Raw genomic sequence first — 24,844 nt, 5'->3', positions numbered from 1 at the left:
CAGGGGCCCATGTGCTCTGTCTAAAAGGAAACTGCCTATCATGTAAGCCCAGATTTACTGAAGCCATGATGTGAAGCTGAGGGTTCATTACCTGATCGTGTCGTCTTTCTGGTGGCCAGGTGGTAATCCATCCGTTAACGACTTAGGCCGGCAGCCCTCTGTGCAGTTGACCCCTGTCAAATTACCAGGGCTGGCCCATGGTTCTTGAATTTTCTGAGTGATCTGCATGCTAAACACTGTGGTGTACCACCCCCAGCCCCCTCCCCAACACACAGAAAAGACACAAGGCTCATCCTGTCATTTATTCAAGTACCTAGTTCAAATTACATTCTGCCGTTTGTGCTCCCGCTTTATCATGGGGCAGGAGGAGGAAAGTGGTCATGTTCTCAGGTGGTTTAGGTGCGTCTTAAGAGTCCTTCGTCATGGAGGTGCTGGGAGCTGGACGTGCTCGTGGGAGGGTCTGGCTGTGGAGTGTGTGAGCCTCCTGCTGCTTGACCCTGGTCCGTGGACATGTCTGCAGTCGCACCGACATCCTCAGGTTCCGTACCAGCTGCTGGCTTTGAGATCCTCTGCTCCGAAGTATGTTTGCCCTTCGCTGGTGAGGGTCACAATCTCATCTTGTGTTACCTTCAGTTTTAAAACATCCAGCAGAGCAGTCTTTTCCCTTCACCCAAGGTCGGGATGTCTGTCTCCAACCCAGAGGGGAGTTTTCTTGGAGAAACCCAAGAACAAAATGGGGTGTCCCACAATGAACAAGCTTCAGTGAGTCACAAATCCACCTCTTAATGTTCTCTAGAGAAGAAGGGGTGGGTGGAGGGGAGCTGGAGCCCTTCTTAGAGGCTGAAAAGACCTGAGGCCGCTTAGGCCACGTGAGGGGCTGGGGCCACGGGTCCACGGCTCTGCGAGAACAAAGGGCTTGGGTACCTCCGGGTCAGCGCTGGTACAATTGAAGGATGCCGGCCTTGTGCAGGTTCTTCCACAGGGTGGCTTCCAGGGAGAGGTCGTGGTTGACGTAGAATATCAGTGGTTTCTTTATTCGCTCGAAATAGTGGTCAGAAAATTTCCAGTAGTTGCTTGTGATGAATCCATAGGCACTAACCTGGACAAGGATAGTCATTGAATTAGCATTTACTGAGCTCTGTGCAGACAGAATTGTGAAGTGACATGAATTGGGAAAGGCACGGTTCCCCCCCCCCCCACCTTGTCCAACACACACATAAACAATAGTTGGAGCTCGAGCTAACAGCGGGCCCTGGCTCTTGTACACGTTCTCTCAGCCTCAGGATAATCTCAGGTATTATCCCCATTTTACAAGTGGGGAAGCGCTCGGAGAGATAACCGGACATGTCCTCAGTCACGAGCTAGCGAGGGGCCAGGCTGGGATTCAGAGTCGGGTCTGTGATTCGTGATCTCCTTCGTTAAGCTCGAGGTGGAGACAAAAGCCCATTATTACTTGCTCGTTCTGATGGGAGCACAGTCAAGAGACTGCTGCTTTAAACAAATTGGGAAAAGGAATAGGACAGCGTCGTGGAGCGGCCCTTGATCTCCAGCTCTTGTACTGGCTTTCACTGCCCTTCTCTGAAAAGTGCTTCTCAACCTCTGCTGGACTCATGTGGGCGGCACTGGGGACGTCTCAGGCAGTGATTTCAACGGTTGTGGAAGGCTAAACCTGCTGCCCAGCCCAGTTCTAGAAGGATGTCCTTATCCACTCCTTTTGCGATTTTGCTTTCACAAGAACAATTTGATAACATGCGCCTTAAATACCACAGGGGTGAAGGACAGAGGTGCCTGGGCAGGTGGCTCCTGGAGGAGCCCAAACGTCAGTAGTGCCATGGCTGAGAAACCCTGCTGTCACCCCCTGGCTGGCATCCCCGGAGAGCAGGTGGAGAGTGGCGAGCTCTGTGCAGACAGAAGGGCAGTGAAAGGCTGGCCCAGCACCTGCCCTGGAAAGGCCCCTGCGTAGCCCATGTGGAGGTAGCTCAGGAGTGGCACTCCCTCCTGCCCCTTCCAGAGACCAGCTTTTGCTCCTGCAGCTGGAGAATCCCTTCCCCAGAGGGCAGAGGCCGAGCCCCAGGCCTGGGGGTGACAGGCCTCCTGTAGGGGTTATCATGGATCAGATTAGGTTCTACCCACACCTGTCCTCTGCTGCTGTGGGCTCCCGAAAGGGAAGGCCTCTTACCTGGTCACAGGTGTGCAAAGCCGTCAGCAGCATGAGGGCCCCGGTACTAGGCATATATAGGTTTCCAAAATTTGTGTTAATCAACTTTGATTTCAAAAACCTGGAGACGAAAAGCGGCATCAAAACTCAAGAAAGAGGTGTAGGTCTCACTCGATGGTTGTGCCCTTCGGCTTTCCAGCCACCAGTTCAGATGGCCTGGAAAACCGTTCAGAACTTCCCGGCTCTTCTAGAGCAGTCCATTCCCCATTTATAGGAAAAAACCCAAATGAAGCAAACGCCCAAGTGTGGGTAACAGAGTGGGGTGAGAAAGAGGAGCAGGCCTGTGCAGAAGAACCCCAGGTATGATCCCTCCCTCTCCCACTCTAGAAGCGTGAACCCAGCCTGAGTCCCCTTTCCTCTCTGCAACACCCTGCCTTCACCCCTGGGCTAAGTAACCACAGTGGGTAGGGGACAGGTGGCCTATTTAGCCCGAGACCTAGGTTTCTTTCTTTCCACAGACTTCGGCCCAGCAAGAATCCCTTATGAGAGACATGAGGGGCAGGGCACCCAGGTCCTGGGCCTGGAGTCACTGGTGAGAGAAGTGTGCACACACACTCTCAGAATGCAAAAGTGAGGCCCAGTGCGGTGGCCACAGGCCTGACCTCAGCCCGGATTCACATCTACGCTTTGCCAGCCAAACCGCCTAGCCTCTCCGAGCCTGTTTCTTCTTCTGCTGAGTGGGGCTGTGAGTGCCGGCTCCAGTCGGCCTCCCCAGATCCACTCGCCACTCTCCACCTGCTCTCTGGGGATGCCAGCCAGGGGGTGACAGCAGGGCTTCTCAGCCATGGCACTACTGACGTTTTGGGCCAAATAATTCTTTGTTGCAGGGGCATTCTGTGTATTGTATGATGCTCAACAGCATCCCTGTGTCTGCCTGGTAGTGCTGCTTACCTAGTGACAACCAGAACGTCTCCACAGAGGGGCACGTGACCCCCCCCCCCACACACACACATGGGAACCACTGGTAGAGGGAGAGGGACTGAGGGAGGGAAGGAGGGGTGAGATCAGGCCGGTATTTCCAGGTTCCTCCCTGTGGTCGCCTTGGACTGCCTGTGTTTGGGCCCAATACAGGTTAGCTCTCGCTGTAGGTTACAGTGTCTGGGCCATAAAGGACCTGCAGTGATGGGCTGGTGTGCAGGGGGGATGGAGGGAGGAGCTGTTCTTTGTGCACCGCCCCCCCGCACACACACCTACCTCTCCCTCAGGTAGCTGATGAAGTCTGGATGTAGTAGCTTGAATTTCCTGGCAGAGGCTTCTGGTCCGAAATAGGTCTGAGGCCTAGGACCCATGGAAGAAGTGGACAGAGCGGCCCGGGCCGTCGTAGGGCAAGTTGGGGAGCGAGGTGAGGGGAAAGGCACTGGGCCTGCGGCGGGGCGCGCGGTGCGGGCGGGGCTGGGGGTAGTAGCGGGAGAAGGGCGTGTAGAAGGTGGCCGGCAACACTGTGGGCGCCACGTGCGGCTTTCCGCTCACCAGGACCTCAGTGGGCAGCGTGTAGGTGAGAGAGGAGGGGGGCGTGAACAGGGCGGGAGGGGTCCGGAAGGAGCAGTTGACCCGGGGGTGGTGGGGAGGAGGTGGGAGCAGGGGGAAGTAGAGAGAGTCCGGGATAGGAGGGGGCTCCCGGGCCGGGCAGGGGAAGGAGCAGGGGAAGCACTGGTTCTGGGGCAGGGGTGTGGTGGGGGGCTGGAAGAAGGGGGGTTCCTTCAGGAAGCGGGGCACGTAGGGGGCGATGTAGGAGGGGATGCCCCGAATGGGTCCGATGTAGGAGGCGGAGGTGGCGGGGCTGTGGGAAGGGGACCACCGGGGGATGGGCACGGGAGGCGTTTGGGAAGAGTTTCGAGAAAGGGATTTCAAGCCGGATTGGGAAGGAGATTTGGAGGTGGGTGGAGTGGGGTTTTGGGAAGACCCTCGGGGCACATGTTGGATATGAGGGCTGGGGGTCAGGGACGAGGCCCGGGAAGAGGGCTGTGAGGCAGATGGGGTGGCAGGGTGAGAGGGGGGCCGGGAGGGAGACCCCCGGGTGGGGGACGGAGAAGGGGCTGAGCCACCAGAGCTGGAATAGGCCTGCTGGTTGGAAGAGGCGATATGGTTGGACCGGGACTGGGAGGGGGACTGGGTAGGGGATGGATTGGGGGTATGGGAGGGGGAGCTCATTGGTGTTGGGGAGGCTTACGACCACCCGATCGATGTCTCTGAGCCAGCCCCCGCAAGAGCCCAGTCCCCCCGTGTCACAAAGCACCCCCTCATGACCAGCTGCGGTGTCACGAGTGATTGTTGGATCGTCACAAGGGGGGGGTGGGGTGCAGGTGGGCCAGAGTAAGCGGGCCTGGCCTTTGAGGGCTTAACCCCTAAGGACCTCAGAATCTGCCCTTTCGGGGGTGGGTGGCATGGTCCAGAAGCACTGAGATAGGAAGGCTGGTCTTCGTGGCTGCAGAGGTGGCATGGATTTCTAAGGACTTGACTTTGGGACAAGAAATCGTCTCAGCACCACAGGGAGAAGGTTCGGCTGAGGCCAGGACATGGTTCAAAAGAGCTGGACACGGGCCTACTGCCCGGGAAGGTGGGGGAGGAAAGACAGAGTGCCCTTTGTTCTCTCTTTGCAGGACACTGGGCCCACATCACCTGCTCTCCGTTTCACAGGCACAGTCCTGGGAGGGTGCCCACGGGGATGAGGGCCATGGATACCGGCCCCCCCGACTCTGCTTCCAGACACAGTGTGCTCAGCAAGCCAGCAGAGTCTGGAGTGGACGAGCGGGGCCTGTGCTGCCGGCTGGGGGGCTGTGTGGGGTAGGGGCCAGCAGCCCGAAGCTGGGGAGCCGGGCCTACCTGCTCCACTCAGAAAAGCGGCCCTTCAGGGCTACAGCCCACCTCATCAGGCGGGCTCCTGGGGACCAGGAGGGTTACCTGGGCTGCTCTGGGGGTAGGAAAAAAGAGCGTAATTCCCCAACAGTCGACTGAATTCTTGGGGATTTTCTTGCTGTCCTCACCCACTTTCCCAGCCTGACAGTGGTCCCAGCACTACCACACCCCACAGCCGCTCTGCTGCTCACCTGTCCCCTTTATCAGGGCCCTCGGGGACAGGCACACCCAGAATGGCCGATCTCAGCATCACGTAGTCCCGGATGTCAGAGGGGATGAAGATATAGCGCAGGTCCTGTCAGGGCAACAGAGACCCTGAGCCAGTCCCCCCCGGCCCCCCCGAACAAGACTGTGTCCAGTGCCGGCTCAGCCCTCCACCCGGTCCTGCCACCTGTCTTGATGGGGGAATTTCTGCTCTCTGCCTGTCACCCCCACTCCTGGGTACCATGGTGGTTTCGGCACGTGGTCACAAATCTGGTAGGTGGGGCTTACTTGCCATCCCCTTGAGTGACTAATGAATAGGAAGAAGAGGAAGGGATGGTGTGTGACCTTGGAGATGAGGCTATAAAGCTCCCTGGGACCCCTCGCGCTGGGTGAAGTGAGCCACCATGACCTGGGGACACTCTAGTAGCCTAGAGAGGCGCCATCTTGACTCTGGCCTCCTTCAAGCCTTCAAGTGCCCATAGCCCCTGCTGAGCCTGAGCCAAGACCGTTGTGCTAAGCTGTTCCCGAATTCCTGACCCCCTGAAACTGTAAGATAATAAATGTTTGTCGTTTACCAAGTCTGGGGTAATTTATTAACGCAGTGGTAACTCACACAGGTAGTGTGGCCAGAAATAAAAGCTGCTCTCTTTTGTTCTGTCACGAGCTAAGAGAGGTCCTGCTGTGTCTACGACACTCCTGGATTTCCTGCTCAGAGGAGGAAGCTTCCAGAAACTCGGCCCAGTCTTATCGAGCACCACAGAGCCCTTATCCTGGGATCTCCCCTCTTTATGTGGCACGCAGACGGCTCTTGAAGGGAGGAGCAGTGTTCCCACAACTGGGTGAGACTGCACAAGCCGCAGGCAGTGGGTGGCCTCGAATTCTGGCTCCCCTGCTCCCTGGCTGGGCACGCGGTTCCATGCCTTTGAACCTCAGCCTCCCTCCTAGGCTGCTGTGGGATCAGGAACGCAGCTCAGGGAAATGGGAGACAGCCCTAGTGCTAGTGGGGTCAGAGGGGCCTGGAGGTTGCTGATTTTAGCTGCGTGGTGGCCTTGGATGGATGTGCTGCCGTCAGGAAATAGGCAGCTGACCATGTTTACTGCCGGGAACAGAAGAGGCGCTAAGTACCCTTCCCCTGTGTGTAGCGTGAGCTCTGGGTGGGGGGGAGGGGGGAGTCCTTGCTGAAGGAAGGGCACCCAGCCTTAGTCTCCTCAGCAGTAAAATGGGGCTGACATGGCATCCCATAAAGAGCCTGGCACCCCATAAGCTTCCAGTGAATATTATTAGGCTTTCATGCTCTACTCCAGAGCAGTTCTGTGCTGCCAGAAACCACGGGGTGTCCCTGCCCAGATCCCCCTCCTCAGTGGCCCCATCACATGCACCCAGGATCCTGGCACAAGCTCTCCATCTACTGGACTGGGGCCGCTGTGGTTCGCCTCACAGAGGGGACTCCGGGAACAGTGCCACCGACCGTCAGTGACAGTGGCAGGCCCCTCAGAAGCCTCACCTGGCCTTGTGGCACGGAGGTGAAGCCCAAGTTCCAGTAGGAGATGAGGGAGTTCTTCATTGTGTTCACAGTGAAGCCGTAGAAGGAGGTCTTGGTGCCCACATCCTTCTCGAAGCCTTTGATCACAGCACCGTTGAGTCTGGTCCAAACAGAGGTTCGTCAGCCTCCCAATGGTCACACATGCTGTGTGTGTACTTCCTTCCCCGGGGTTCTGCCGCGCCTGCCCCCAGGCCTCTGTGCAGACCGTGCCCCTTGCCCAAGGCGGCACCAGTGCCCCATCCAGCCCGTCCCTGCTCCTCCAGACCTCAAGGGATGGCCTGTGAAATGGGCACATCTGGCCCCGGCGGCTCCCTCCCTGCTGGCACTCCCATCTTCGGGGTCTGTCTGCACGTAGGCCTTCGTCCAGGCCCGCCTGCCCGTCCCGATGGCCATGGCCCTCCCAGAGGATGCTCCCCCAGGGGCTGGCTGGGGACTAGCTCCATTCCCAGCTCCTCTCCCACCTCCTCCCTGGCTCCTGCGCCACATACCTGAACACGTAGTCATGGGCATCGATGTTCAGCCCCTGGCGGGAGCCATTCAGGATGCCTCCGTTCCCCACCACCGCACACCGGATGCATGTGGAGGGCGGCTTCCCGGAGGCGGTGAACAGCTCGGAGCTCTCTGAGCCATTCAGGAGGCTCAGGGTGGAGTTGATGGCTGTGGGTGCCAGACCAGGCAGGGCGTCATGAGCGGGGGCTGTCATGTGGGTCGGGGCTGTCCTGAGACTGTTTCTGGCACGCCCCCTGCCAGAGGCCTGACACCAGCCCCATCCAAGGCACAGAGGGCGGGGAAGAGCAAAATGTCAGTGGGGCCATGCAGGCTGAACTGGGCGGGGAGGATTTGGCTGTACCCTCAGTCACCTCAAGAACTCGAATAACTAGTCCTCTCAAGACTGTATGCTCCACAATAAAATGTGAGGCAGATTGAAGGGCAGGGGGTGCTCTGGGCGGTTTCCCACAGCGGGAACCATGGACAGGCTGGCTGAGGACCCCCAGCCCGTTCTCAGCCGCCTTGGGACGCTGGCCCCGGGAGGTGAGCGCTGGTCAGCAGGCACATCAAGCCCCCTCCCTGACCCCCTCGTGCTTGTAGGGGCTGGTAGGTACGGCAGGAGTCACACAGCGAGGGGGGGGGGGTTGAGCCCTGAGACCTTCCTGGAAAGAAAGGGGCAGGGGGGTGGGGGGTGGGGGGGTCCCCATAAGGTGCTGTGACAGCAGGGCTGGCACCTGGGCCAAAAGCAGGAGGAAGGGATTCTCTGGGGCCAGAGGGCTCGGCAAGCAGCAGCCACTTCCAATTACCTTGGCGGGAGAGCCCCTGCCAGCCATAGGGGGCTTTGTGCTGGCTCAGTCTGTCCCAGAGCTCCTGAGTGAAGAGGCCCCCCGAGAGCAGCACTGGAGTGGAGAGCTCGAACAGGGCACGGAAGTGGGGGTGCTTCTGGATGGCCAGATAAAGTGAGTGTCGGCAGTGCGGGCTCTGTGGGGCAGGAGATAGAGAGTGCCGAGCTCCCTTAGCTGGGGGCTGTGGCTGGTGGCAACCTTCCTAGGAGCGTGCAGGCCCTGCAGGCTGGTTGGAGGAGCTACCCTTCGCCCCCAGACTTGGTCCACCCCCAGACCTGCCGGCTGAGCTGGCTTGTGGCACAGCGGCGTGGTGGGGGTCAGAGAGCTTTCTGGATTTACCCTGCCCAGTCCTCTCTCTCCTGGATGCCACCTATCCAGGGCCTGGTGGCTCTGGCCTCTTACTCCTTCACTTCACACTTAGAGCAACCCTGGGGCGTTTTCCCACCAAATGGGTAAGACCCGCCTGCCCTTTGGTGGAGGAATTGCAGCCTGGGCTTTGGAATCCGTCAGCTTGGATCCAAATCCTAGCTCTGGCCGTTCTCACTGTAAGATTTGTATGGGACAGGCTGCTGGAAAGATTATGATCATTTTCGTCCAGGTGGTACCTGGACTGGGTTGACTAGTGTCCCCCCACCCCCTTGTGTCTGCCCAGAACCTCAGAATGTGACCTTATTTGGGAATATGGTCTTTGCAGATGTAATTAATTAGGATGACGTCATACTAGTTTAGGGTGGGCCCTCATCCAATGACTGGCGTCCTTATAAAGCCCGTGAAGACACACAGAGACTGGAGTGGCCTGGCCATAAGCCACAGAACCTCTGGCGCCACCAGAAACTGGAAGAGGCAAGGAAGGATTCTTCCCTGGAACTTTCAGGAAGGTGGCCCTGCTGACCCTTTGATTTTGGATTCTGGAGTCCAGAACTGTGAAAAAATCAATTTCTCTTATTTTCAACACCGCAGTTTGTGCTAATTCCTTTCAGAAGCTCTAGGAAAATATACAGTGCCTCTGCGCGCAGGGACCTTGAGGGAGGGTACTGAAGAGGGTCCCACCCCATTTGCCTGCAATCCCCAATGTCTGAATCCCGCACTGCCTCGCCCTGGGTGGGGCTACCCTTCCCACTGAAGGGGGCTCTTTGTTAAGACTGCTGGTTTGACCAATGCAGGAAGGAACTATGCAGTAATTTCTGCTATAACATTACCTATGGATGCCTAAAAACCACCACACTATGCAAAACGGGTGCAGTCAAAACCACAGGGCTTTTGGGGAAATGGGATGAGTGGCACAACACTCAAAAGCTTTGTCAGTGATGGATGATAGGACAAACGAGGGGCCTAACAAAGATGGAGGCACAGTCTCACACATCCTGTGGTTAAGATCTACCATGTTCTACTAAACATATGGCCCTTGACCTTGGAGAAGACTTGCCGTTTGCCTGGAGGCTGGCAGCTGGTGAGTTACTGTGACGTAGTGCAAAGAGGGTTAGAGAACAATGAAGTGCATATCTGAAGGGCGCATGTGTGTACATTTTGTGAATTCCTTCGAGGCTCCCTTCGGTTGGGTGCAGTTCTCTGCATTTAACCTTAGTGTTCTCAATGACAGAGTCACTCATAAGCAAACAAAAGTTTGTGTTATGCTCAAATTTTTCCTAAGATACCAATCTTATTGGAACAAATTCACATTTTCAAAGCAAGCATTGTAGCAGAACCAACTACTAATTTCACTACCTTTCAGTTCATCTTTGGGATGTTTTCCAGGGCCTTCTTTAAGAGATGCCAGGAGAAAACTCTTCAGTCTTTGTATTAGGAAAGGCTGTACTTCACTTGGGCAGCTGGCTTGCTATTACCTCATGGACACAATGGCAAATTTCCCTCTTCACTGTGGCCACCAGGAAGCTCAGAGCCAGATCTATGGCCTATTCCTTATTCATGGGATAGGGAATAGGGAACGATGTGGCCCATCGTTCATGCACTTCTCTACATGACATTGTCTTATTCTCCTACCTTTATTTTTCCTTTGGCCATTTCTTCATTTTATTCTATTTTATATTTTTGCCTTGGTATGTGTATCCAAAAGCCACCTCGAGTCCTTTTTTTAAAACCCAGAGGGGAGGGCGCCTGGGTGGCTCAGTCATTAAGCGTCTGCCTTCGGCTCAGGTCATGATCCCAGGGTCCTGGAATCGAGTCCCACATCGGGCTCCCTGCTCGGCAGGAGGCCTGCTTCTCCCTCTCCCACTCCCCCTGCTTGTGTTCCTGCTCTCGCTATCTCTTTCTCTGTCAAATAAATAAAAGTCTTAAAAACAAAAAACAAAAAACCCAGTGGGGATATGTCCGTTCGCATCAAGCAGCTCAAGGTGCACAGGGCTTTAGGAAACTTAACAGATGTCCCATAAGTACCCATAAGATGCCTGAGGCTTCTTTTTAGCCTTGCAGGCCAAGTATCCACCCCACCTCTGTTCTCAAGACAGGGACCCCTCACCGGCCCAGGGCTACTTGCTCTGTCTCTAAAACAGCTTAGCTGTCACTACGTTCTACATGAAGTGGAATCTTTTTCCCCCGCAGGCCTCAGCTAACAAGTCCCAGGTTGGTCTCTTGGGCATGAACACAACTCTTAAACCCAGGACCTGATCTCTCTGTGCCTCGCTGTGTCCATCTGTAAAAGCTACAGGACAGGGTTGCCATGCGGCTTTTGTGAGAGAACATGGGTAAAGTGCTCGAGGCAGCACAATTTGTGATGGAGCAGGGCCTAGAAGGTTCTCAACCCCCTGTGCAAGCATGGAGCATCTTTCCAAGGTTGGCTTGTTTACTCCATGGAGAGCAGGTTAAAAATGTGTGAATTTTATAGTAAGAAGGCACCTGGCCAGCTCAGTCTGTATGGCATGTGACTCTTGATCCCGGGGTCGTTGAGTTCAAGCCCCACGGTGAGTGTAGATTACTTACAAATAAAATCTTAAAAAAAAAAAAGGTACTTTGAGTAGATTGTCAAATTCACATGACTTTTTTTTTTTTTTTAAGATTTTATTTATTTATTTGACAGAGAGAGACACAGTGAGAGAGGAGCACAGGCACGGGGAGTGGAGGGGGGAGAGGCAGGCCTCCCGCCGAGCGGGGAGCCCGATGCGGGGCTCGATCCCAGGACCCTGGGACCATGACCTGAGCCAAAGGCAGACGCTTAACAACTGAGCACCCAGGCGCCCCTCACATGCCTTTTAAAGATAAGACTTCTGGGCTCCTGGGTGGCTCATTTGTTAAGCGTCTGCCTTTGGCTCGGGTCATGATCCCGGGGTCCTGGGATTGAGTCCTGCATCGGGCTCCCTGTTTGGCAGGAAGCCTGCTTCTCCCTCTCCCACTCCCCCTGCTTGTGTTCCTGCTCTTGCTATCTCTGTCAAATAAATAAAATCTTTAAAAAAAAAAAGTTAAGACTTCCTAAGAACTCTTCTCCTGGCTACACCCCTTCTCTGCTCCTGGGGTGCAGGGAACCCTGGTGGCCAGGACTGGCTGGCTGCTCAGCTTGACGTGTCATGTTTAGAGGGTCCAGAGAGCTCCTGCCCAACAGTCTCACGAGAATGTTCTCGTTTGCTCTTCTTTGTCCCCTCCTCCCCGTTAACTTGAAGACGCTAGACTGCCAGAAGAGTCGACCATTGTACCTTTCTTGTTCCAGCATTTGATGCCTTGCGTCCAAAGAATGCTCGAGACGATGTGGCGTTCCTGGGGGAGAAGCAGAAGTAAAGCAGGGGTTGGACCTGTCCCTCGGAACCTTCTGTCTGACTCTTAGCTCCAGGGGCTGACAAAGCCTGTCAAAGTCAAAGATGGCATTCCTTTGATCTTGCCAGGCTCTGATTTTTGCCCATGTCTCCCTCTTTAGGAACAAAAATATTGTCACATTAGTATGTGTTGCTCAGCCTTCTAAACCCAGAAATCCAAGAAATCCCATGGCAAGCGGCAGAAATGTGGAGTTTACAGAACAGTGAGATCTGGTTCAAGGACGAAAACATACACTAGGCAAGCTTGCCAGCCCCCTGCCGCCATCTGAGGGAGCTCCCTGCCAGGGCCCCAGAGGGGTTGGTCCCAGATGACTGACGTGGTCCCCCTTCCTCTTGGGGTCGGTCGTCCTGCCGTTGTTCCTGGCTCCTGCCCTGTGGCTCCCTGTGGAGGGCAGGGGTCTGAAGCCTCACTCCCTAGGTTTGTATCCCGTGATCTAGGGAAGTTACTTCTCAGAGCCTCAGTGTCTGCATCTGGACCGCAGATATAATCAAGTGATTAATTATCATTATTAATCATATCACATCTCCAGTTGTTGGAAGGGTTCACATAGAGACTCAAGATTATCTCATACAAAAAGCATCCTCTAAATGGTAGCTATTGTTACCTAAAGGAAGAAGGGAAAGGACCTTGTAGTGTCCCTTCGGGAGGGAGGGAAGGGGCTGATGTTACTCTCCACCCCTACTCCCACCTGCCAGGCGGCCCCTGCATCAGAGGAGAGAGCAAACAGAACAGAAGGACTAGGGGCCTTTGCCTATTCAAAAGGGTGTCAGGCTTCTCCTAGACTCCTGTCTCCCACCCACCCCCGCCTCCCCCCACCCCCTCAGTCACAAGAAAGCAGGTGGGGACGATTTTGGATCAGGAGGCAGTTTGCAAGGAAATAAAGGTCTCTTGTTACTTGCTTTTTTTTTTTTTTTTGCTTCTGACAGTGCTGAGCCCGTTGGGCTGCAAGGGAGTGTGCGACCTGCCTCACTTCAGGTTTCCAGAGGACCCTGGAGGGGCAACCGGGGAAGAGCAGGGATGATTCCTTCCCGCATCCCTCTCTTTCCCCCTTGGATGGCCACCTGCCCCACCCCCCATCCTGTAGTTCTTCTCCTCAGCATAACAGGACCCCCTTTGAAGAGGAACTGGGACCCCAGTCAGGGCCGGTGAGAATCCCCAGGGAGCTTTTGAAAAACACCTTGCACCCAGGGCCTCACCCCTGTAGTTCTGATCTGACCGGTCTAGGCCTCCTCCCCAGGTGATTCTAGCGTGAGCCAGGTTTGAGAACCAGATGAGGGAGCTGCTGGCCAGGGCAGCTTGGGGACGGGCTGGAGAGCCCCCCACCCCAGTTCTGTTTTGCTGTCCTGAACACCCCAGCCTCAGGGAGGCCTGCTCATCTCCAGAGCACCCCTCCGTGCTCAGTGACTTCTCCCAGACCTCCTTAGGAATCCCAGGGCTTCTAGACACACCTGCGTGGAGAGCCTGGAAGGGGTGGGCAAGGGAGCCAGTCCACCTATGCCCCTCCCAGAAGTGTCACCGGCCTGAGGAGAAATAAGGACCTTGTACAGTAGACCTCCCCTCCGCTTGGGTAAGCTCCAAGACCCGCAGTGGATGAAACTGTGGATAGTACCGAACCCTGTACAAGCTAGGTTTTTTCCTCTACATACATACGAATGATAAAGTTTAATTTATAAATGAGGCACAGTAAGAGATTAACAACCATAACTGATAATAAAATAGGACGATCGTAACAATATAACGTGAGTGTGGTCTCTGTAAATATCTTACTCGGTAAATATCACCCTTCTTGTGACAGTGGGAGATGACAAAATAGGCCAGGTGAAGAGACGGAGGGGAGCGGTGGCCACATTGTTGACTACCATTAGGTTCCTACCGACCTCTGTCTCTATGTCCGGAGGAGGCTGATCTGCTCCCAGACCTGTTGTGCCTGGGGGTGACTGAAACCGGGGAAAGCCAAACTGCCATTTCTCATGAAAAGAAATCTACTCAATTTCGATCGCATGCTTAGGAACTCTGGGCCCTCGGATGTCCTTTCTTTTACAAAATAATGTTGACAACATGACAACAGATACCGGCCTATATCTATCCTCACCACTGCCCCCTCCCCCACCAATGAAAAAGATTTATTTATTTATTTATTTATTTATTTATTTATTTATTTATTTATTTTTACAAGTCTAGCTATCCCAATGCCTGGAAACTCCTGACCCAGATTCTTCTGCCATGGGTAAATTCCTGGGCTGGGTTCCACTCTCTAGCCTTCAATGAGAGCCGTCAGGTGCGGTTAAGACCGGGTCCCAACACCACCCCTCATCCCTCCCGGGGCTCTCCAGCTAGCCAGGCCATCTGCTTTCCCACCCCAGGTGGGGGGTGGTGGGGGGCGGTCACACAGCCTGCTCCCAGTTGCTCCAGACGGTCCAGTTTCCCATCTCTCCCGGCACTAAATACCCTCCTCCTACAGTGAGGCCCTCCCAGCCAACCCCCCGGGGTTCAGCTACATCGCCAACATTAGGGGAACAGCAAGAAAACGGACAAGTTCTTGGCTTGTACTAGCTTTTTAAAAGATGAAAGACCTTTAGGGCACCTGGGTGGCTCAGTTGGTTAAGCGACTGCCTTTGGCTCAGGTCATGATCCTGGAGTCCCTGGATGGAGTCCTGCATCGGGCTCCCTGCTCAGCAGGGAGCCGGCTTCCCCCTCTGACCCTCCCCCCTCTCATTCTCTCTCTCAAATAAATAAATAAAATCTTTAAAAAAAATAAAAAATAAATAAAAGATGAAAGACCTTTAAAAACTTTGTTGAGGCATAATGGATGTTCAACAACCTCGCATTTAAAGTTTATTAGATACTTTCAAAGGATGTTGAAATGTGTTTCAAAACATCTTTACATAAAATTCACAAAGGATTCTCTTAACACCCTCAAATTTTCAGTCGCTCACCTTACGCAATTTCTGACTACAAGGGGATGAAGTAATTCCAGGTACCAGCGGCTAGAACACCCTTTGTTCTAGAGGGACTGAGCTCATAATGAGTTGCAGGTGTTTCGTATTGTTTTGCAACTTTAGATGCCTTTTGACCACGTTTCCTGAGAACAGATAACTTTCCTTTCATCCCGTTATGCCTGGAGCAAGGTTTGGTGAGGGGCGCGCAGGTGGGAAAGTGCTCTCAAGAGAGAGCCCGGCCCCGAGGCCGGTGGGCGAGCCTGTGGGGGCCCTCGCGGCCTCCCAAATCCAGACTCCCGCACAGCTCGATCCGCCTCCCAGACGGAAAACCAAATTCTTTGGAGGCTTCCTCAGTAACTGGCACCATCACCTACCAAACACAGGCTCGTAGGTTTATCCTCGCGGAGCACAAATGCAAGGAAGGTGCGCTGGGCGAGCGGGAGGGAGGGGAACCCGGAGGAGGCTCGAGAAGGGGAACTTGGATGGAGCCCAGGATCTGCCCCTGTTCCCGGGGGGAGTCCGCCGCTTCGCCGGATCGCGCCCAGACGGCGCTTTATCCAAAATAAACAGAGCAAACAGCGGGTGGGCAAGAGCGGGGCGCCGGGCGCGGGGAGGGCGCAGACCGAGCGAGCGGGAAAGGCGAGCCGCCGCAGTCGAGCCGAGGATCCCGGCAAAGTTGGAACCGGGAGTCTCGGGTCCCTCCCCCAAAAGTAGAGTCAGAGAAATGTGACGTTAGGGAGGGAGCCTTCCTGACAAAAACGGGGCTGTTTTTTATCTGACTCAGACGACCCAGCCAAATCTGGACAATAGAAAAAGTGTTTCGAATCACGGCTGGAGGGAATGAACCCACAAGGCTTTGGGGAGCGAGTGGCCGGTGCGCAAGGGGCGAGGTCCCTCTCGGACCCCGGCAGAGGCTGTGGCCCGGGCAGCGCAGGTTGGTCGCCCGGGTGGAGGCTCTGGGGACAAAAGGCCGCGGCCCGAGTCCCCGCTGCGAGCCACCCCAGCGAGGCCAACGCGGCGGGTGGACGGAGGGCCCGGGCTGGGCGCCCCGCGCGTCCCCTGCGCGTCTCCTGAGCCACCCCCCGGTCGGACCGCGCCGCAGCCCCTACCTGGCTCCGGACCGGGGCCCCGGGTACGGCCCCACTGCCGAGGAGTACAGAGTGAAGAGGATCCCCGAGCAGGCAGCCGCGAGCAGGAGCAGAAGCCAGAAGAGGTGGCCGCGCGGGAGCCCCATGCAGCCCTGGCCCGCGGGCGCCCGGTCCGCCGTCGTCCCGGGCGGAGGGCAGAGGCCCGGGTGAACCGGGCCGGCCTCCCCGAGGCTGCCGCCCTGCCCTCCTCCAGCCCCCGCGGCGCCTCCCCGCCCTGCCGCTCCGCTCCTGCCCGGGCTCGCAGCACCCTCGCGGGCCGCGTTGGCTGGCCCCGGGAGCGTGCGTGTCGCCCCCCGGCTCGCGGAGCTGCCCGCGCCCCTCCGGCGCTGCTCTCCGCCCCGGGCGCTTGGGCGAGCCGGGGTTTGGGCCGGCCGCTGTCCCGCTGCGGTCAAGGGCAGGCGCGCGCGGGCCGGGGGGCCGGCGAGGGGGGCGGGGCGCCGGGAGACGCCGCCACCTGCCGGGTGGGCCGCGCCCTGCTGGCTCCCGGCCCGCACCCGCCGCTTCCGCACGCCTGACGCCGGGAAAGCCGCGGCAGGGAGGCTCCCCTCGGAAGGACCCTCAGGACCTGTCGGTCTGGCCCCGGCACCTCGGCTCCTTCCAGAAGTGCGGGAGAAATGAGGGGCCCGTTCTCGAGGACCGCTGAGGCGGGGCGGGGAGGATGGAGGAGCCGACCCTGGGTTGGAGGTGGAAGGGGCGGGGTAGGTAGGACTCCTGCCGGGGTGGAATGGATGGGGGGAGTTGAGACCATTCCTCCCCTCGTTTGGTGACTGTCCTGGGCCGCCAGGGTCTCTGGTGTCACCAGGTAGGGCGTCACCTAGAAGGGCAGGGCAGCTTTGCACCGCTCCCCGCCCCCCCCGCCCCGAAACAGAGCCCTCCGCAGGAGTGAGCAGTAGGTGGGTCGGTATATTCTCCAGCAGGCAATCCAGGGTCTTAGACCTCCAAAGCTTGTGAAATACCGCAGCCCCCAGCTGTCAGGAACTTCAAGGATGAAAGGGACCCCATCCCTTCCAGGAATGTTCTGCCCTCACCTGTCCTTCACGTATGCGAGCAAGTCTGGGTGCAGCAACAGGTATCTGTCCCACTGCAAGACTTCCCGAGAAGCTGGGGCCTGCGCCTCTGGGCAGGAATGGGTCATTCAGGCTCACCTCCTCCTATGTGGGCCAAATCAGGGGGGGTCACAGGAGGGCACTCACAATGGGACGGTTCTTCCCTTCACTCCAAGACTGCCCTCAGGGTGAGCTGCACCTTGCTACCCTCTTGGGGGGCACTACTCAGAATCAATGGCTTCAAGTCTTTCATTTCCACCTTTGTGGGTTTTAGTCCTCAAAATCCCTGTAGATGTCACTTATCCCTTGATCAGCACCTTATCCCCTTTCTTCAGTGGTTAATAAAACGTCAGACCCTCTCTCTGAGCCTGTGAATCCCTCGCCCACCCTTGCTCTCACCAAATGTCTCTCCTACTTCATAGAGAAAAAGGGAATCACTATTAATTTCTCCTCCTCCTCCTCTTCCTCCTCCTCCTCCTCCTTCTTCTTTCAGTCTTTTCAAATTTACTGAGACTTGTTTTGTGGCCTAATGTGTGATCTATCCTGGAGAATGTTCCATGTGCACTTGAAAAGAATGTGTATTCCACTGTTTCTGGATGGAATATTCTGTATATATCTGTTAGGTCCGTCTGGTCTAAAGTGTCATTCAATGCCAACTATTCATTTCTTCAACTTTCCATCATTAAACCTATAAACTTGACTCCCACCACAGCCCAGCCTCCACCTGTCTGGACTCCAGCCTTAAGGTGTGTGTGTGTGGGGGGGGGAGTTCTCCTCCTGTGTGGGAGTTGGCCCCCCACCTCCTGTGTTAATGACTCCAGGCTACCTCCTATGCCTTTAATACCTCAGACCAAGGCCTCCCATCTGTCCACCCAGTGTTCTTTTTTTTTTAAAGATTTTATTTATTATTTTATTTTAATAATTTTATTTTAATAATAATTATTATTATTAAAGATTTTATTTATTTATTTATTTGACAGAGAGATAGAAGAGCACAAGCAGAGGGAATGGCAGAGGCAGAGGGAGAAGCAGGCTCTGCACTGAGCAGGGAACCCGATGCGGGGCTCGATCCCAGGACCCTGAGATCATGACCTGAGCCGAAGGCAGACGCTTAACCATCTGAGCCACCCAGGTGCCCTGTCCACCCAGTGTTCTTATTCCTCACCTACAACCTCACCCAGCTTCCATCTCTCTGCCCCTGTGTGCCTCCCAGCACGTCAGCCCTGAAGCTTTCTTTCCTGTCCAGGCAGGAAAGATTATGACCCCTGGGGGTCATCATCTGAGCTACTCTCTCATCATAACCCCGATTCCCCTGTGTTCCTGGCTTTCTGCCCAGCAAAACCCTCACCTGGATTCATGCTCTGAGATCTGCCTGTGCAGCGTGCCCTCCACCCTGCTGCCTGCACCCTGGCCTGGCTGACAGGGGCTGGGAGTACCTCCTTCCAGAGTAGAATGGTGCCACGACGCGTTCAGCTTCAGCCGAGCTCTCTACACCTGCCATTTCCCGGTCCTTGGTCAGCTCCAGCCACCCTCCTGCTCCACTCTGGCTGGGGCAAGTCCATGCTGTCTCTATGGCTACCTACTGCACCCCTGAAACTGTCACCCCCCACCCCGTTGATGCCACCAGGGGCCTTCGTCATTCCCGAGAGAGCAGACGTTTTCCATTCTAATGCTGCTGCATCTGCCTCTGAATCTGAATTTGACAGTGTCCTCATGGCTACTTCAGGTCTTTGTCTGTTAAATCCAACATCTGGCCACAGTCACAGGCAGTTCCTGCGGCTGCCTTTTTCCAGTGTGAGAGCAGAGTCCTGCTTTCCTGCTTCTTTGCTTGTCTCATACGTTTTTGTTGGAAACTGAACACTTTAGATAATATATTGTAGCAACTCTGGATACTGGACCCCCACTCCCCATCTCAGGCATGTTATTTGCTTGTTTAATGACTGGCTGGCTTATTTTAGTGAAGCCTCCCACCCCCGACTCCCATGAAGTGTTAAACCTTTGATGTTGCCCCGCAGGGAAGTGTGGTTTGGGTTGTATGTCACCCTAGGTTGGCAGCGACTTGGGCTGGGCTCACTGCACCTCTTTCCCTGACCATATCCAGCTGTTCGGTTCCATTAATTGCTCTCTGATTGCTCTATGGTTTATAATAATGCCCTGGGGCAGAAATTGCTCGATAGACTCCCTCTCCTCTGAAGGAGTAGCACCTGAAGTTAGTGTTCCTACTCAGGAGGGTTCCTACCAGCTGTCGCTGGTAGAGCAGAAGGAGAGGGAGAGAGAGAATCTCTAGCAGATTCCCTGCTGACTGCAGAGCTGGACATGGGGCTCAATCCCAGGACCCTGAGATCATTACTTGAGCCAAAACCAAAAGTCAGATCCTCAACTGACAGAGCCACCCAGGTGCCCCAACACAGTCTGTTTAAAGTCTATTTTGTCTGAGGGGCACCTGAGTGGCTCAGTGGGTAAAGCGTCTGCCTTCGGCTCAGGTCATGATCCCAGGGTCCTGGGATTGAGCCCCGCATCAGGCTCCCTGCTCAGTGGGGAGCCTGCTTCTCCCTCTCCCTCTGCCTGCCGCTCCCCCTGCTTGTGCTCTCTCTCTCTCTCAAATAAATAAATAAAACTTGAAAAAAAAAGTCTATTTTGTCCGGTGTAAGAATTGCTAGCCTGACTTATTTTTCTCGTTTCCATTTACATGGCAAATGTTTTTCCATCCCTCACTTTCAGTCTGTATGTGTCTCTAATCTTGCAATGATTTTTAAAAATATTTTATTTCTTTCTTTGAGAGAGAGAGAAAGAGCACAAGCAGGGGGAGGGACAGAGGGAGAGGGAGAAGCATGCTCCCTGCTCAGCAGGGAGCCCAATGTTGGGCTCGATCCCAGGACGGTCCTGGGATCATGACCTGAGCCGAAGGCAGACACTTAATGACTGAGCCACCCAGGCACCCCTTGCAGTGATTTTTTTTTTTTAAGATTTTATTTATTTATTTGACAGAGAGAGACACAGCAAGAGAGGGAGCACAAGCAGGGGGAGTGGGAGAAGCAGGCTCTCCCCTGAGCAGGGAGCCCGATGCGGGGCTCGATCCCAGGACCCTGGGATCATGACCTGAGCCGAAGGCAGACGCTTAACGACTGAGCCACCCAGGCGCCCCGATTTTTTTTTGTTAAGATTTATTTATTTGAGAGAGAGAGAGAGCATGAGTGGGAGGGGCAAAGGGAGAGGGAGAGACTCTCAAGCAGACTCCACGCTGAGCATGGAGCTGGACATGGGGCTCCATCTCACCACCCCGAGATCACAACCTGAGCCAGATGCTTCACTGACCGCGCCACCCAGGCGCCCCTCTGGCAGTGTTTTAATGTTGGCTTCATTGTTGATTTGTTATCTTAAAATTCTATTGTTGAATCAAGGAAATTTGAAATACAAACTGATTATTTGATGAATCTAAGGAATTGTTCACTTTTTTAGATGTGATAATAGTATTGTGGTGATTTTAAAGAGTTCTTGTGTGTTAGTAAAACATACTGAAGTATTTACAGATGAACAATATGATGCATGGGATTTGCTTAAAATAATCCAATCTGGGGGTGCCTGGGTGACTCAGTTGTTAAGCGTCTGCCTTCGGCTCAGGTCCTGATCCCAGGGTCCTGGGATCGAGTCCCACATCGGGCTCCCTGCTCAGCGGGAAGCCTGCTTCTCCCTCTCCCACTCCCCCTGCTTGTGTTCCCTCTCTCGCTTGTCTCTCTCTGTCAAATAAATAAATAAAATCTAAAAAAAAAAAAAAATCCAATCTGAGCTATAAGTGAGGAAGGCATGGGAGCTTTAGATGGAAGAAGATTGGCTCTGAGTTGATAATTATATTAATAATTACATTAATGTTTATTCATATAAGCTGTGCAGTGGGAGTTCATTATACTCTTTTACTTTTGTATATGTTTGAAATTTTCTAAAATAAGAAGTTATTTTTTCTTTTGTCTACATGTGAAACAGCCTTAGTTTTTTTGAGAAACATAAGGTCATCATTAAGTTGAATTAAAGTCTTGAAAAATACATATACATACTTTTCACTTAAGATGTGGATGGATTACGGCTTTATAAAACCAGAAACACTTCAAAACATGAAGTACTCTGTGTTCTGAAACAATCTTGTGTAAGCATCTTTGTAAAAATACATTTTTACTAAAATCAATTTTTATTTTTCAGTCTCTGAAGTGGCATGAATTTCAAGCAAGTTTCTAATCAAAATTTATTAGATATTCTAATTATGTATCAGAGGCTGGTTTTGTCATTTCAATCAAAACCTCTTTTAGATGATTAACTGTTTTATGAAAAAAAAAAGCCATGATGAAAATTGTCCCAGTTGTATTTCAAGTATTTATAAAAAGACAAATTGATGCACTGAATTGAAGCTGCGTAGAACTGAGCTTGCAAAAAGAAAACACATTTGATGACCAAATTTTGAATATCAGCTGGGATGTTCTGGATCAGTCAGAATATGGATTAGCATTTGTGACTCAAACAATTAGAACCTAATGCCTTTCAAGAGTTAAAAGATTTCTTTTTTTATATTTTTCTATAGGCCTATTAATGGGAAGGTTTTTTTTTCCCAACCTCTTGAAAATGTCAATTTCTTGAAAAACATAAATGTTATTTTATATGAAATGAGAAACTAGTTTTGACAATAGCTAATTTGCCCACTTGTATCACATAGTGCAACTGATAAAATTTTGTGCGATTATAATTGGTCTTGGTAACAATAGGAAACAAAAATGTTAAAATTACAGAACTTAAAATGATTTTATCATTAATCTTTTTTTTCTTTTTTTTTAAGTAGGCTCCATGTTCAACGTGGAGCTTGAACTCATGACCTTGGGATCAAGAGTCGGATGCTGTACCAACTGAGCCAGCCAGGCGCCTCCACAGTGACTATTTTTTTTTTTATTAGTTTGGAATCCAAATCTAACCCATTTGCCATCTTGATGCTAAATATTTTGCAAATCTGCTCATTTCTCCACCTCTACTATAAGTGGCCAATAGCCATAGGGATTATAACTGTCTTCTAATTCACTTCCCTGACTCCCAGTTTGTCCTCCCAAATTCACCTTGCACTCAGCTAGCCGCTGATGTGATTTATATAAAAGTCCACTGGACTGTTGGCAAACACCTGGTAGCCTAGACACAGTTGTCCCTAAAGGACAGTTCCAGTGGCAAGATTTGGCCACCGTCTCACCTGCCTAGCAACATGACCACCTATCTGGACTTTGCTGTATTTGCGGTGAGGGTGCCCTCTGATAGCTGGGCTCAATACATGAGAGTACACTGAAATTTTGTGTGTGTGTATATACATAGGTGTGTGTGAGGGAAATGTGAACCAATGGCCTTCAGTCAGTACCTCGAAACTGCACGTGCCTGCCCCGTCTCCTCTGGCTGAGTCCCGGTGACAGTCCGCACCTCAGCCCTGAAACCAACCCAATGCTTAGCTGCTTCCTTCCCCAGCGAACCCTGGGGTTCAGATGTCCTTGCCAAGCCCCACCTGCTGGCCTCCCTGGCTGCTCTATGACTTCAGAGTGGTAGCTGGGGAGAGAGAGAGGCAGGGATGTATGCTCCAGCCACTATGCCCCTGAATTCCTGGGATTAGACAAGGAAGGAGGGAGGAGTGCCAAGGAGGAAGATACCTCCAGGTGCCTTGGAGGCGGACCTTCAGAAGGTGATGGAGTAGAATGCTCCACAGGGTGGCTTGCAAAGCCACAATCTCAGTGCTGCTGTATGGGCTGGGACAAGTCCTCTAAACTCTTCCCTTATGCCTCATTGTCCTCATTTGTAATGTGGGAATGACAATAGTCCCAATAAAGATTGCTATCTCACTAAATGTGCAGTTCGAGAAACGGAGGAAGCACCATACAAAGGTGGGCTGTTACGGCCCTGTGCAGACCGTTGGGGACCGACACCAGACCGTGAGAAAGACTGGGCCCTTCTTGGTGAAGCTCTGTGTCTGCCCATCCCGCCAGGCCCCAGACAGTGAGAGCAGTGTTAGGCGTGCGAACCCTGCGTCACCAGGCGCCGCAGGTCCTGCCATCCGAGAATGCACACACCCCTCCCAATAAGAGGCCAAGTCCATTTCTCCACACCTTGACTCTGGACTGGCCTTGTGACTTTCTTCGACTACCTTAACGTGGCCCAAATGACGTTGTGTGCCTTCTGACAATCGGCCTCCAGTGACCTTGCGGGTTCTGTTCATGTGCTCTTAGGTCCTCGTCCGGGAGCTTGCTGTAGCCTCCTCGAGGATGAGAGGCTGCACGGAAGGGGATGGAGACACCTGGCCAGGAGCCAGGGCCGACATGACCTCCCGGACAGGAGGGAGGCCATCATGGACCACAACCCCAGTCCAGCCCCTGGATGTCTGCGCCTGCAGGGTGCGCCCCGAGCCAGAGCAGAGGGAAGCTGACCCCAGCCCCAACTACTGGTCCGTAAAATTATGAGCCTTTAAGCCTTCAGATTTTGGAAGGCCTGGAGGGCAGCCTCCCAGGCAGCCGGGTTGTGCTTAGGGCTCTGCCGTTGGGGTAGAGCTGCTGAGAGCCCCTGAGCTGTGAGCACTTCCTGCCTGGGCTTCAAGACAGGGCTTGTGGTGTCCTGTTCGTTCACATCTTGCCCACAAATGTGGAAACTGTTGTTCTTACCTCACTTCTCAGATCCTCAATACCTGGCCTGGTCGCTGAGAAAATACAGAGCTCTAAGCAAGCCAAAGGAGAGGGCTAATTTAGAAGAAGGATTGCACAATCGAGGGCGATCAGGTTGAACCACCAGGGCCACCCATCGCAGTGAGCGAGAGAGGGAGGGGCTGATGGGAGCTCTAACTCTAGGGTAACACAAATTCTTTCCAGGGGGGTTTGTTAGAACAGCTTTAAACAACTTTAAACAACTTAAACAAACAAACAAAAAAATTTTAAACAACTTAAAAAAAGTTCTGAGATTAAAAACGAAACACAAAACCCATGATTTTTTTAAATTTAAAAATTCACTAGACAGTCTGAAAAAAGAAGATAGCCTTTGTTGAAATCCAAATAATTTACACAGGGAAACAACAACAACAACAACAACCCTGTTTTTAAGATGTGAATTATAAAGCAGAATGGGGTGGGGGAGAGATCTGGGGGAGAAGCTGACACCCAGAAAAGACAATGAAAATGTACATTACAGGTAAATGGTAAAGGATTTCCTGATCTGAGGGAGCTGGGTTTGCAGGTTAGAAGGACTCTCAGACACCCAGGTGGGATTACCTCTGCAAAGCCTGGCACAGAGGCCTCTCCTGGCCACACTCTGAAATTCCAGGGACCAAGAAGCTCCCAATGGCGAGAACAGGTTAAAAAGAAGAGAGAGTTCACCCAATGCTAATGTGGACTCTCTAGTTGCCAGCACCGGAGGCTGGGAGACAGGAAGGCAGAGGGAAGAGGCTCCTCCTGTGTGGGTGTATTGGTAAGTTCATAAAGGCCCCCAGCGAGAGCTGACTTGCATCTCTATACCCAGCCAGGCGCTGTGATGGATGATGCTCTGCTTGTCGAAATGGTATCCACTGAAGTCAGAAACCTACCTATTCCCTCGCCCCAAATGCCTCCTCGCCAAACCTCTCTTTCAGACCCAAATCATATCACCTAAAGTGATTTTTCTGATTTCATTAGCCCCTAACTCTGAGATACTGACAGTCACTGCAGTTTGGGGATACCCTAAGACAACCCTTAGATCAGTCAGGCATCTGTGGGCGAGAAATTCCCCGTCTATGACATGGGTTTGGCTCTGCCAAGTTTG

The 24,844-nt window shown here is 53.5% G+C and overlaps 1 protein-coding gene and 1 long non-coding RNA gene across 3 annotated transcripts; one reads left to right on the top strand and one right to left on the bottom strand.

Moving 5' to 3' along the window:
- Positions 1-287: 287 nt before the first annotated feature.
- Positions 288-16,176, bottom strand: ST6GALNAC2 (ST6 N-acetylgalactosaminide alpha-2,6-sialyltransferase 2). Of its 2 annotated transcripts, XM_031037074.2 has the most exons (9): positions 15,966-16,175; positions 11,800-11,860; positions 8,117-8,291; positions 7,310-7,478; positions 6,783-6,921; positions 5,266-5,369; positions 3,413-3,610; positions 2,180-2,279; positions 288-1,099 (listed from the first exon to the last, which is right to left on the bottom strand). In XM_031037074.2, exons 1-9 carry the CDS (start codon positions 16,088-16,090, stop codon positions 932-934), a joined length of 1,239 nt encoding a protein of 412 aa, XP_030892934.1. In that variant the 5' UTR covers positions 16,091-16,175; the 3' UTR covers positions 288-931. The 2 variants fall into 2 exon arrangements, with proteins under 2 accessions (XP_030892934.1, XP_030892944.1); XM_031037084.2 differs by lacking the exon at positions 2,180-2,279 and having other exon boundaries at positions 15,966-16,176.
- Positions 2,757-5,856, top strand: LOC145717270 (uncharacterized). The gene is made up of 3 exons (XR_014140371.1): positions 2,757-2,903; positions 3,424-3,560; positions 4,819-5,856. It is a non-coding gene; the product is annotated as an uncharacterized LOC145717270 (long non-coding RNA).
- Positions 16,177-24,844: the final 8,668 nt, after the last annotated feature.

Source organism: Leptonychotes weddellii, chromosome 15, assembly GCF_054177405.1.
Source record: "Leptonychotes weddellii isolate Sample4059 chromosome 15, ASM5417740v2, whole genome shotgun sequence".
Taxonomy (NCBI): Eukaryota; Metazoa; Chordata; class Mammalia; order Carnivora; family Phocidae; genus Leptonychotes; species Leptonychotes weddellii.
Note: the sequence above shows the minus strand (reverse complement) of the source record. Positions and strands in the feature narration are given on the sequence as shown.